This window comes from Argiope bruennichi, chromosome 11, assembly GCF_947563725.1.
Source record: "Argiope bruennichi chromosome 11, qqArgBrue1.1, whole genome shotgun sequence".
Classification (NCBI taxonomy): domain Eukaryota; kingdom Metazoa; phylum Arthropoda; class Arachnida; order Araneae; family Araneidae; genus Argiope; species Argiope bruennichi.
This window is the reverse complement of record NC_079161.1, coordinates 54,232,625-54,247,810: the sequence shown is the minus strand read 5'-3', so window position 1 is coordinate 54,247,810 and position 15,186 is coordinate 54,232,625. Positions and strand designations below refer to the sequence as shown.

At 27.7% G+C, this 15,186-nt stretch overlaps 1 protein-coding gene across 2 annotated transcripts in view; it reads right to left on the bottom strand.

Moving 5' to 3' along the window:
• LOC129957139 (rootletin-like) overlaps positions 1 to 12,031 on the bottom strand; it is a 100,675-nt gene extending 88,644 nt beyond the window's left edge. The window contains exons 1-3 of one of the 2 annotated variants that reach the window (XM_056069304.1): positions 11,945 to 12,031; positions 10,067 to 10,177; positions 8,040 to 8,228 (exon numbers count right to left, since the gene is read on the bottom strand). In XM_056069304.1, coding sequence (XP_055925279.1) covers positions 8,040 to 8,228; positions 10,067 to 10,177; positions 11,945 to 11,977 — 333 coding nt within the window. In that variant the 5' untranslated portion in view covers positions 11,978 to 12,031. The remainder of the gene's footprint in view (positions 1 to 8,039; positions 8,229 to 10,066; positions 10,178 to 11,944) is intronic. The other variant, XM_056069305.1, reaches the window with a different exon arrangement.
• Between the last annotated feature and the right edge of the window lie 3,155 nt (positions 12,032 to 15,186).

Here is a 15,186-nt window from a genome sequence, read left to right as displayed (position 1 = left end):
AGAAGCCATACAACCCCAAAACATTGACGGGGTACGACCATGATTAACTGTTGGAAGTAATTTCTTTTATCCAAAGCCGTATTAGGCTTTCACCATACGGTGTGATGGCTGTCACTGCCAAAAATGCTGAGTTTTCTTTCAACACTAAATATAACTTTCTTCCAAAAGTTATTGGTCTTCAGTTGATGAGTATCTAACTTCAAACGTTTCTTCTGAATTTGAAAGCTGATGAACAGTTTCTCTCTAACAATTCGACCTTTATACCCAGATTGTCTAATTACATCTCGCACAGTTTCATCACTTATTTCTGCCTATGATTTGAGAAATTTCTGCAGCAAGTTGGGTGAACCGTATGGTCGCAGCAATCTAAAGGAAAGTGCTAAAAAGTTGGGTTCAGATGGAAATTTCATTTTCCTGCAGGACAACGACTCCAAATACACTGCACATAGCGTTAAAATGTAGTGTCTTTTTCATTGTAAGCAGCAGTTACATACTCCACCACAGTACCCTGACATCAATGTCATTGAATATCTGTGGGCCATACTCGAAACAGTGGTCCAAAAGCATAAAATTAGAAGCAAACCCCATTTAAAACAAGTGTTGCAAAAAGAATGGGGAAAAATATCTTCAGATACTACCAAAACTTGGTCGAATTGGTACCACGATGTTTAGAGACCATTATAAAAGCCAACAAGACATGCAACTAAATACTGAAACTTGTTTTGTACAAGAAACATTACTAAAATTTCATTGATGAATTCTCCGTTTTTTGAGACAAAAATCTGCATATGTTTATTTAAAATGCTTTTGAACCATTTCAATTCAGAAGTTTTTCGTTGATTGTCCTTTATTTTTGCTCTAAATTAAACCATTTGTTATGTGTAAAAATATGTTTGCAGTTCCTCGTAATGTGTTATTTATATTGAAAGTCGAATTTATCAAGTAAAAATAAGGTGTACTCTCACTTTTTTTGAGCCACTGTATGTATAGAAATATTCTTCAGAGTTGTGAGTAAGCTGGATCTGATCATTAATGGTAGGATTTTGACTGGTGATTAGTTCGCTGAAAAATGTTAAATTCTTTAAGGTGATTTTCGATGCTTTTAAACATTGTTGCGTATGAACCATTGAGCATTTATGATGATCCTGAGCAACTTACTTCGCATAATTTGAACTTTCTTAAGATATGCATTAGCAGCAAGGTCCCAGATAGAAGAAACATAGTGAGAATAGGATGTAGAATTTGTTTGGAGAGGGTACGCTATTAATGAAATTATTGGATGCACTTTTACAAAGAATTTATCGATGTTGAATTTGTGTATAGAATTCGTTACAATCATTTTTTTTATAATCGAAGAATAAGAATAAATAGGAAGAACTATTGAAAAAATTATTTTCTGTAATGAAAATATTCTAGAAGAATGCTAAAAGAAAAGTTTGAAAGAAGACATCATTTTTATCAGGAACAACTAATGATTTTGTTTTATTGATGAAGAAAATTCTCTTTTAGTGGTTTTTTTTAAAAAATCGTCAGCTCAGTTGATATTCCCATTTTAATTAAAAAATGTTTCTGATTATAAAATTAATTTTGTTTATTATAATATTTCATATAAAAATAATTTTTACTTTCAAATTATCAGACAATATTTCAAACCTGAGCAAGGCAAAATATATTAATTAACTGAAATAATAAAATGCTAATAATAAATTTATGCATATTTTGAAGCTATAATCTGATATTCCATTTTTTGATCAAATAGTAACACGTATTGATTGTACTATAAAAAGAATTTTTTTCAATTTATATTAATTTGAAAACATATTAAAATTAAGTAATTCCTATGTAAAATCATAAAACAGTTCAGTAATATCAAAAAAATTATGAAATATAAGAATCCAAACATAAAAAAACACATTTAATGTTTTTAATCTCTTCCTGCCCCGACTTGCAAAAATTTATAACCTTTCTTAATTTAAAATATTTATTATGCTTCTTCGGACAACAATTAAACAGATCATATAGTTTTAAGGAAATATTTCACAATTTATTTTTCACCAGCCGTTCTTCGGTGAGCAGCTGATTCGCAGGAAAAATGGGTAGTCTTTACTTTCAATTACATGTCTTTATGCATAATTCAATGTCCAAGATTACCCTAAGAAAATATATTTAAACATCAAATAATGACATATCAAAAACGTAGTTTTAATTGCCTATAATCTTTCCAGTGTGTATTCTAACAGAATTAAATCCCATAACATCATAGTACTATTAAAAACGTAGCTTTCGCAGTAATATAACTTTTTTATGTTATAATGTCACTTTTTTTATCCTTCACTAGCTGATCCGCTTAGCCAATAACGATTTGTATTAAGGATGAGAATAACAAACTGCATAAAAAAACAAAAACGAAAAAAAAATACAGATTTAATAGTAACTCTTATCAGTAATTTTTGTATTCTTTTAAAATTTTTATCTTTTTGCATTATTATATGTAATATGTTTAATATTTGCTCAAAATTCTTATTATTCTTGCTGGAATACATACTTAAAATGCTTTTTTAATTGATTTATTAAAATATTACTATTGAAAAGTTAATTTTTTAAATATTAAGAAGATGTAACTATTAATTTTATGCTGTAATAGTTTTGGAATTTGTCATGGGAAAAACCATAATTTCAGTTAATTTATTAAAATTAAAAAAAACGCTTTGAACTACACATTTCTACCATCCAGGATATATATGTGCCAAATTTGATAGCTACAGATCAAACAGCTGGACAGTAGAGTGTCAACACACACACACATTCATCTTTATTATTAATACAGATTATAGACAGAAAAGAAGAAAGAAAGAAAAGATAGAACAATGCTCTGGCTCTTCTATATACATCTCAGGAAAATACATGGGAACATTTCCATATGTGCCGATGGACATCAGTTTAATGAAGATTAAATTTTCGATTCACTTTTTAAAATACGAAAACAAAATATGGGGAAATGTTAATATTATAAGGATAGTATACTATCTGTAGATTGTGGCATGAGTAATGAAAAAATTGTTCAAAACATTCACTGTACAAACAAATCATGGGGATCTAAACAACCAAATTCGGAATGTAATTACTTTTTGGCATTAGACTTTATTTGGAGCTTATGAAAGAAGGATTTTAAATTGTAATTAGAATTTTTTAAATAAAATGTTAATATTAAATTTAAAAAATTCAGCATCACCAATTTTATTTTCATACAATTTTTTTTTTCAATTTTAAATAAATTTTAAAAAAAATTTAAGTATTCTGTACAACACTTTTCATTGTTTCAATAAGTAAATTTAAACACACATGCATTGTGATAATATTAAATACATTTAATTGCTGGTATATGATTAAAACTAAATTTTAAAAAAGAAAAAGGACAGATGAATAAGACTATGTTTTGAACTTGAGATTCAAATCTCCTTTAAAATTTTCTCTTTAACAAATTCTATCAGTGAATAACTATGTCAGGATCATCTAATGGTAACAATATGGTTGATAATGAATGAAATCATAAAGCAAATCAGACTAAGTTATGTTTATTGGAACTAGATGGCTCATTAGAAATTGATGTCTTATTTGGAATTATTATTTTTATCACCAAAGAAAGTATTTCTGATGACTAATACATATAAGGATGGAGCTACCAAGCAGCAAAGTAGTGCTCTTCAAAGAGGACAGCAAATCCTGGACACAAATTCAAATAAAGACTAGTTTGAGTTCTATGTTATTCAGGCAAGGTGATAGAAAATAAGAATGTGGCGGTAGAATTATTGTCAGCAAAAGCGTTAATACCAATGAAAGAATACGAATGCAACTTGTAATTTTAACTATAGGAACACCATGTTTCCAGTTATACCTTTTCACGTTAAAGTCATCTTCAACTTATGAATGAAAACACCAATTACACTGTACAATTGCTATGGAAGAGCAATTTGAAAATGAGAATTTTTAACTGAATGGATTTGGCCTATGCATTCGCAAGACTTAGATTCTTCAAAAGCTTATAGGAAAGGATATCTTTACTGAAGAAGGCACTCACAAAAGAATACAATAATTAGCATGTAAAACAATGCTGAACATTTGCATAACTAGACACCATTCAGCAAAAAAATTAATTTCAAATAAATTTATGTATAACTTGAACATAATTCTTCAAACTAAGAATTTTTAAGCAATAAATTGTAAGACATAAAAACCAATCATTTAAATATTTTATGCTTGTTTTGTTTAGTGTGCACATAAACCTCTAATGGAATCGATCCCCATGACATCATAATGTCAACAAACTCATAAATATCTGGGAAACGTATTTTAAACTGTATGCTGCCTTTTGAGTAATTTAAGTCTCTGATTTCTCATGTAGACTGCACAAATAATAAACAATTTTTTTCTTATCTTTGAATAATGAAAGAAAACAAAATTATTAAATATTTAATGAAAAAATGAAAACAGTTTGAATTTTTCTGCAACAATAAAATCTATTACTGAAAAGATTATAAAAATTGCCAAAATCCAAGAAAACTTTGCATGACAGTTTAATTTGTAATTGTTAGAAAAACAAATTTTCAAATCTCAAAATGATGAAACATTCATTGTTGTGTAATAATATTTTACAGGATCATCAAAGAAAAATACTAAAATCTCATTTTCAATTAATTAAAATTTTCATACAGATCTTGAAAGAATCACTTTGAGGTGCACAGTCTCTCTCCTTGGAGAATATCTATGACAAATTTAGAAGTTCTAAGTGAAACAATCTATGTTGTGAAATTCCAATACATACATATTCAAATTTAATATTAGTAGAGATTAGGATCAAATAAGCAACGTCTCATCTCCGTGCAACAGTATTTTGATTGTTATCTGCGATTTTCAGGTGGCACTATTTAAATTATTTTTTAGATTCTATTATCAATAGATATTGTTTAAATAGATCATATTTTAAAGTCAGAAAGTTTTTAAAATGTGATTCTTACAAGTAATTTTTGATTTCTCGCAACTATATGCAGCAAAAAAATCAGATGTGTGATTTATGAATTAAAGCCTTTTATCTTAATTTCAGTACAAGAAAATGCATTTTTCAGGACACTTGATTTCACTTTCATAAATACATTCAGAATTATTTTACTAATTTATTTCACTAATCAAAGTTTATATTCATATTATTTTCTCACAATTTGCTGTAATTTCCTTTCTACATGCTTAAGCTGTTAAAGGTGATTAAAGAGAGAGATTAAGTATTTTTTTTAACATACTTATTTGTGAATGTATGGAAGTTATATGACTGGAAAACTGTTTAAAGCCATATTTCAATGATTATGTGCACATACACAAATACACATAAAAGGGGTGGGGGCAGAAAAAGCATTTTTATCTAAATGAGTCATCATTGATAATGCTACTATAGGGAGGTACATTCTTTGAAGTTGGTATATTATAATCTAACCATTTTTTTTTTTCTAGATACTTTGTATAATATTATTTGGATAGGCAATTATATTAAATATAGCAGAAATGTGATTCTTACAAGTAATTTTTGATTTCTCGCAACTATATGCAGCAAAAAAATCAGATGTGTGATTTATGAATTAAAGCCTTTTATCTTAATTTCAGTACAAGAAAATGCATTTTTCAGGACACTTGATTTCACTTTCATAAATACATTCAGAATTATTTTACTAATTTATTTCACTAATCAAAGTTTATATTCATATTATTTTCTCACAATTTGCTGTAATTTCCTTTCTACATGCTTAAGCTGTTAAAGGTGATTAAAGAGAGAGATTAAGTATTTTTTTTAACATACTTATTTGTGAATGTATGGAAGTTATATGACTGGAAAACTGTTTAAAGCCATATTTCAATGATTATGTGCACATACACAAATACACATAAAAGGGGTGGGGGCAGAAAAAGCATTTTTATCTAAATGAGTCATCATTGATAATGCTACTATAGGGAGGTACATTCTTTGAAGTTGGTATATTATAATCTAACCATTTTTTTTTTCTAGATACTTTGTATAATATTATTTGGATAGGCAATTATATTAAATATAGCAGAACAGTATGCTAAAGAATTTCCTGTAAGTAAATGTTTTTTAGCCAGAATTAGGCCTCAAAGCAATGCTTTATTTAAAAATGCACATTTCAAGACTTCTTTAAGAATCAGGAGGGAGAATTATGACCAGATTATTTCAAGGGGCCAGAATACGGAAATTTTTGAAAATTGTAATTTGAGATCTTTGCATTTTCAGATTTCCAACATTTTTACTTCAACTTTGTTTTTACTTTAAGAACATCTTTTAGTATAGCAAAAAGAAGTGTCAAATGTTATTGTTACAAACCATCATAAAAGCATGGCAAAAAATGAAAAACCATGAGATATATATACATATAATAATAGCTCTCAATCTAATTTAAATTATAAATGATTTCCCCTTTTTTAAAAAAAATCTTAAATTAGCCCATACCACTTTATTCTAAAGTTTTCTCTTATTTCCTAATCAAAATCACACTTTTTTATTGAATTACTTCTTATTTATGCTCTATAAAGTTGTTGAATTATACAATTCTTACAGCGTAGGAGAAAGGATAAAAATTCCTAATACTCACAAAAGAATTACTTTGTGTGTGTGTATGTATATATAAATTGGTTATATATATATATATATAACCAAGTTTAAAATGGCAAAAATACTCTGGCAACTTTATCATAAAAATAGTTTAACTGGAGCAGCTGCTAAAGCTGGTAAAATTTTGTTTAGGAATTTATCAAATCCTCAATCATTAAAGTACTGTCGACATAGTAATACTCAACCAATTGGAATAGCCAAATATTTTCTTGTATACTTTCTGTACAGGAGTTATTCCTATGAATTAATTGGTTAGTGATTCTTTATGTGGGACATTTTTTTTCTTTGGTCTCTATAACTATCAAATCTGAAAATGCTCAAAACCTGAACTATAGCAGCTATAAACCAAATGACATTAAATATTGTCACGAAAAATGCTAATGTCATGAATGAAAAATTTCATTTGGTTGAAATTCACTAGTCAGTAATATCTAAAAAATATCTATCTATACTTTAATATCTAAAAAATATCAAATTGCCAATATTAAGAAAAGAGATGATTCTTAATTTAAACAATGCAATGAATTGAAATGCCCACTATCAACACACACATGCCTACAGCCATCAGCAATGCAGGGTAAAAAGTATTCTCTGCCCATTTGATCTCTGTAATTATGAAAAGTGCAAATCCCAACTTCTCTTTTGGTATCAAGAAAATCAACTAGATTTTTTTTTTTTTTAATTTGTGAAATTGCTGATTTATACATTTGCGACTAAACCTAAGCATGAATAAATATTAGTCATGGGACTTAAACTTAGACTCTCATTAGACTTACATTTTCTGACGCTAAATTTCAGCAAAGGTAAATGAACTGAGGTCTACAATTTTACGTCGATTCATTATATTTTCATTTCAGGACCATGAGAAGTTATTGCTAACGTTTTCTTTCAAAATCTTTTTTTTTTTGTTTTGTTAATGGATCAATATTTGTTTTAATTCAATTTTTGTAATCTATCTTGATTTGAGTGTTCATGAACACCATGTATCCTACAGGAAGGAAACAAAAATTTTAAAAAAATACACAATGGAAGGCAAGATAAAACCAATTGACAGTTAATCAGATCTGAAATATTGTTAGCAGAGATGAGCACATCTTCTGATAATTAATAAATATTAATAATATGGAAGGACAATGACTAGTGGGCTTCAACCACTAAAATGATAAAACTTTCGATGTGCGACTTTTTTCCCCCCACTTTGAAGGCACTTATTCTTCAGCAAGCATCAGAGGAGCTGAAAACTCATAGGATGCATGAGAAAGTGTATGTTCCAATCCAAATTAACTCATGATAGCTTTAAGGGAAAAAAATAAAGAATTTTTTTAATCACTATGATACCTTTGTAAATTGTATGAGAAATACTTACTCGTTCTTGAAGAACATCAACAATCTTTGCTTGATGCTCAGAACTTTCCTTATAGACCGACATTCTGGATTCATATTTGCTTTTGAGTTCTTCATAATCATTTCTAGTTTCTTTATCTTGTTCAAAATGCTCACTTAAAACAGAATGATCTGATGAAGAATCATCCCGCAGCCGCATCATACTTTCTACCTATAAATAATATTTTGGAAAATAAACAATTACTAGAATTTTTTTAAATAACCAATTAATCCACAATATTAAATACAGATCTTATTACTATTATCTTTTATTATAATTTTATAGACAGCTGCCTACAACTTTATTAAAAAAAATTTCGATAACTTCCATAAATTTTCGATAATGCAGTACATATTTAATGAAGAAACAAATTAATTGAAATATTATAATGACAACAGTTATATATAACTGTTTTGAAACAGGTACATTACATAATTAATATACATATATAACATTTATTAAAAGCAATATTTCACAACATTTCATGATGTTGTCACACTATTGTTTATCAACAATTTTTTTAAAGGTCGGGATAGCCTGGTTGGTAAGGCATTGGACTCGCATCCCTTAGATTGCGAGTTGAAACCCTGCTAGCCGAAGACTCTCCGTGTATAAGGTGGCTGCTGCATGCATAAATCTTCCAAGTCAAGACAATACCATTGGGGGTACTGGATCAGAGGTGATTCAGGTCTAAATTACGATCTATGGATGAGTGAACGAAATGTATGAATGAAGTCAGCCATGTGAAAAGGGTTGTGATGCATGAGTAGCTAAATTATACTCTTGCCCTAGATGGTAGGTATTACTAAAACAAACGATGTTAAATCCCTCGTCTAAAAATCGCTGACTTCATTCAGCGGGCTTGTCTATGACAAGCGCCATAAGAAACAACAACACAATTTTTTTAAAAAAATAACTATTACTTTTTTTTTTTTGTCAGTTATCAATTAAAAGTTCTGTACTTACTGATAATCACAGAAATCAGGGGGAGGAAAAAATGCATATTTCTTATATATACACATATTTCTTGAAATTGTGAGTTGCCCTTTTGAAATAACTTTTTAACATTATAAGAAAACCAATTTAAACTTCATAATAAGTAACTGTCGTGGTATTCTTGAAAAATTACATATTCTTTTAATGAATGAATAATTATAATAATGAATGAATAATTAATTCTTTTAATGAATTTTAATACCTTTAATGAAAACATTCATTCTTACAGCTATAAATACAACTAATTCCAAAAACATAGCTTATAGGATAAATCCTATTTTACAAAAGAATTTTTTTGTTTCTTAATTTGTGGATAATTCTTTAATTACTTTTATGATATTTAATTATAGCAGAAAAACAAAACCTAAAAATTTACATTGAAAAGTAAATTAATAAATGACTTTTTGAAAGACATTAGCAGAAATATATTTTTTAAATACACTGACTTATTTAGTAAATCAGCACATTTCAAATTAATATAATTTCTTTCTAAACAATAATGAAATAGAATCATTCAAGCAATAATCTATCTCATGTCAGATATTAAGAAGCATATTTGCAGCTATTAAAACAGGTTACAAAATTTCATTACATGCATTAATAGTTGCATGTCCTATACCTGAGTATCAAACCTTTCTGAAATTGCATCTTGTATCTTCATCTCATTGAGATATGTTGTGGACTCTAACTCAATGTTTCCTTAGCAATAACAGTAGATAAGTTGAAAGTATGCATAGTAAATACTTTATATGGTAATGAATACTGCTGGAATATTACCCATATAACCATGGAAAGTCACTTTGGCAAATATTAGATATGTAAATAAAATTTTAAGATCCCTTCTCTTTTGTGTTTAAATTTTAATTATTAATATTCTTTACAATGAAGTTGCATCTTTTGTAATCAGAATAGTTATTTTGAATAACCTTCTACTCTTATTCATTAAGAAAATACAGTAGATGATACAAATAAAAGGTTGGCAAATAATACTTTTAAAAAAATCATACACATACTTTTATGCTTACATCCTGAAATTTAGAGCCTAGTTCGATGCATTCTTCTCTGCTACTTATAAGAAGCTCTTCTACATGAGCAAATTCTTCTTTAAACAAGGTTTCTTCATCCTAAAATAAAATGCAAAAGTTTTTTTTTTTTTTCATTTTAAAAATTTTAACTTGTAAATGTCTGTCTTAATTTAAAACACAGATTTTTATAACTTTTTAAAAAATTATATAGTAAGCATAAAGATAAAAATTACTGTACAATAATATTAAATTAAAATTTTTTTTAATAAAAAATAATTAAAAATTGGTAAAAAGTAATCTTAAAATTTTTTATCCATTTATATTTATACATTTTTAAAATTATTGCATTATTTTTTTAAAAAAAATCAAAGCAAAAAATTTCAAAATGAAAAACTTTGCTTCAAAATTTAATTAAGCAGTAATATATGCCAACTGAAAATGTTTTAAGATTCGAAGAATACTTTTACTCACTAAAAAAATTTATGAAAAAAATAATAAATTTCTATATGTTAATTATGGTTGCAAGATACAATAAAAAAAGTATTTTAATGCCTATTTGCACAAATCTAAGCTTTTAGAAAAGAAAAGTTAATAAGAATTATGAAGGTAAATAAATTTTAGATATAATATACAAAAGTGATGAAGCCCAGGAGTTTCTTATATGAGCTGTTACTGATCATATTTTTTACTAGAAACATTGAAAGGAGATCTCTGATTTCATTAAGACAGTTTATCATTATTATATTCAAACAATTGAATTATGTCTACTATCATGATTTTCCTTCTTTCACTCTCATATGCAGAATTAAAAATATTGAGATCAGGAACAAATACTTACATACAATTAAATGATGGCAACATAAATTAAAAAAAATAACTATTTATTCTTGAAAGAGGAAATTCACAAATATTTTTATAATTGCTCATATAGAACCTTTAAAATTTTCATTTCACTATTAATGACATTATCTAGTATTAAATTTTTCACACTGAAATAAAAATATTAATGATTTATCTTCTAATGTCAAATGGATTGGTAATGGAGTTATGTTGAAACTTTTAATGAAGTATTGTTTAAAGTTTGGTTTTTTTGTTATTTATCAAGAAATAAAAATTCACATAGTACAAATATAAGCATGAATTAGTAAGACAAAAATCAACATTTATATCACTGACAAACCTTAATTTTAAAAAATTATAAAGTCGAAAAAATTCAGTTTTTTTATTAAAAAAATGGAGATACATAAATTTAATTGATACAAAAACTAACTAAAAAAATTAGGTCTTATAAGTATTTCTTAATTATAAATCAATGTAAATAACAACAAAATAATTTTACTTTTATTTTTAAATTTCAAATCAAAAGCTAAATAAATCTGGAATGCTTAAACTTTTTCAAATTAGTACAAAATCTTCTGAAAGTTTCCTCCAAAACTTGTCTATTAGTATAGTCAAATACTTTATATTGACACAATATTTTTTTAGAAGCATTCATAGATTTATTGATATAATTAATATATGTAGTATAATAGCAAATTACTAACTTGACCTTTATGAACTATATATAATAAATAAACTATTATTATAATGAATAAACCTTGAATAATAAGAAGAAATGAATAAACAATAAACATATGATTTTATGCTACTTTCAGTATTAAATGCAACATATAATTTTGTTTTTCTACATAAATAAAAAGAAAAATCATTATAAAAGAATTAAATCTTCATTACTCTAAAAAGCAAAGAAAACATTCACGATATACATAATAAAAAATTCGGAAAAACAAATACGCATAGCAATGTTATTTTTATTGTAATTCAAAGATCGCGAAATCGCGCTAATTTTAAATTATAAACATTTACCACGTTAGAAATATCGCTCCCGCCTTCAGCCATCTCGCTCTCATTTTCAAATTAGACAACAAATACTAGTTCCGCGTCAAAACAATTTAATCGATGGTTGTACATTTAAGAATCGATTTACACCAGTTAGAATAAAATTTTCTTAAGAAATTTTTATATAGATTCAATTCATTTTTTAAAAATTTTATTTAATTTTATATAATTAACTGCTATAACTATAACTTCTAATTTTATTTTTCTTATTTTTATTTAAAAGAAGATGTAAATGCTGATTCGTTTAAAATGTGATATTATGATTTGAACAGTTGTGTATTAGCTGTGAGGTGATGGTATTAATATGTAAAGTTGAATAAAAATATCTCATTTCTAAATTTAGCCGGAATCTATGTTGCTTTCAAATATTAGGAAAGCGAATTGCACAGCAGATCCGCAGAAAAGCCAATGTTTACATTACTGTAGAATTCATTTAGACGGATTCTTTTCTTTCCTTTTCTCGATTTCAATAATAAGGATACTTTGAGATGAAGCAACCAAAAAGCTAGTGTATGTTTCAAACAATTTCACCACTAACATTTATAACACGTAGGGATAAGAGTAACATAAGGTAAAGGATAGAATGTTCTTTGAGACCAGCGCGTTTGAAATGCTTCTAACGATTCATAGAAGTAATAAAAATTAAACTGAAAGAAAACTAATTTTATTAAAATGAATATAGTAAAAATGTTGTAAATTTTTTTTTACAATCATTTTATTGAATGAGGTACTCAATACGTCATTTGTTTTCTTTAAAGTCAAAATTTAAAATACTGTAAATGACTGGATAAAATATTGTTGATTTTCATAGTCTCTGACTTCAAAAAGCTCTTAAGAGCTTATTTATTGTTATTTAAAGAAAAAACTCTTTTATTGCTTCTATTTTAATTAATATTTGAGCATAAGTTTTAAACGCTTGAATAATGCGTTAAAGAAACACACACAAACACACAGAGGCTCAAACAATAAAGAATACACCTTACTTTTATTTGATAAATCCGACTTTCAATATAAAAAAAACACATTACTGAAAAGGGCAAACATGTTTTTATTTTCACACATAACAAACAAATGGTTTAATTTAGTGTAAAAGAAAAGAAAAATCAACGAAAAACCTCTAAACTGAAAAATTTCAGAAGCATTTTAAATAAACATATGCAGATTTTGGCCTCAAAAAATTGAGAATACACCAGTGAAATTTTTGTAATATCTCGCAAAGAAAAAAAATGTCAATATTTAATTGCTTGTCTTTTGACCTTTAAACGTCCTGGTACGGTTCGACCAATTTTTGGTGGTATCTGAAGACATTTTACATCATTCTTCTTCCAAACTTATTGTAAATGGGTTTCGTTTCTAATTTTGTGTTTTTGAACCACTATTTCGAGTGTGGCCCTCAGATATTCAATGGCATTTAAGTCGGAGTACTGTGGTGGTGTGTGTAAATGCTGTTTACAATGAATAAGATACCACATTTTAACATTACGTGCTTTCTGTTTGGAGTCGTTGTCCTGCTGAAAAATGAAATATCCCTCTAAACCCAAATTTATAGTACTTTCCTTTAGATTGCTGCGAAGTGTATCGAAGTAAACCATATCACTCATAATGTCATCTTTAAAAACTAAATTTCCTACCTCGGATTAAGCCATACACCCCCAAAGCATGACGGAATCACCACCATGTTTAAATGTAGGGAGTAAATTATTTGGATCCAAAATAGTATTAGGCTTTCTCCATACAATGCGACGGGTGTCACTTGTTGTTGTTGAATTTTTTTATTTCATCACTAAATATAACTTTCTTCCAAAAGTTATTGGTCTTCAATTGGTGAGTTTTTGTATATTTTAAACGCTTTTCTGAATTTGAAATTTGATGAACGGTTTCTCTCTGACAATTCGATTTTTATATACAGCTTGTCTAATTACATTTCGCACAGTTTCAGCACTTACACTTCTGCCTATGATTTGAGAAGTTCCTGCAAGTTGGATGAACTATATGGTCTCTGTAATCTAATTAAAAGTGCTAAAAATTGGGTTTAAATGAAAATTTTATTTTCCTGCAGGACAACGACCCCAAACAGAAAGCACGTAAAGTCAAAATGTGGTGTCTTTTTCATTGTAAACAGCATTTACACACATCACCATAGTACCCCGACATCAATGTCATTGAATATTCGTGGAGGATACTCGAAAAAGTGGTTCAAAAATACAAAATTAGAAACAAAACCCATTTAAAACAAGTGGTGCAAGAGAGAAAGGGGTAAAATATTTTCAGATACCACAAAAAAATTGGTCGAATCGGTACCATGACATTTAGAGACCATTATAAGAGCCAAAAGACATGCAATTTAATAGTGACACTTTGTTTCTATGCATGATATTACAAGAATGTCATTGGTGTATTCTCAATTTTTTGAGGCAAATGTAACGTATGAATTTCGTTAAACTGAAGCATATTTGATTAAGAAGTTTTCATACTCTTATTCGAACGGTAAAACATACGCTCTTATTTTAATTTGATCCACTTGAAACATAAAAATGTTATTAATTTCAAATGAATCAGAAAATCTCCCTTATTTTAACTCTTTCCAATTTTTTGGCACACCGCCTGCGTTTTGTTATAAGAGCTTGGATAGTTTTATTTTCTTTAAAGTGTGTTTTAGAATCTTCACCTAATGTTTTCAAGTCTTTATCCCTCTGTGATATAAGAGATGCGAAACCCTGTTACACGGAGTGATCCGAGTGAAAGCTGTCGTCCCCAGATTACCAAATCGTTACATCTGTACTATAGATATTAAATCTGTTTAACCGAATCTTGAAATCTACAAAATTGATGTAAAGACCGTACACCAAATTTTAACCGTCTAGCTCATAACGTTTTTGAGCTATCTTTGTCACAGACAGATGGATGGACATTTTCCAAATATGCGTGTTTGGAACTCAGGGAGGTTTAAAATGTGGAAATACAGTTAAATCTCGAATTCGAGTTTTTCTGTACTACGTATAAGAGAAAGTAATAAAAAATCATAAATCTAAAATTGGATTCAGTAGTTTCATTTTAATAAGAATGGCTTTTATATTCTTTCATAACGACAATTTAGTTTAATTCAAGCGAGTAGTCAATTAAGTGTAGCAGATGATTCGAAATACATGAATAAATGAGACAGTTTCTTGAAAGAATTCGTTCAACTCCGAGCAGAGTTTTCTCTGGGC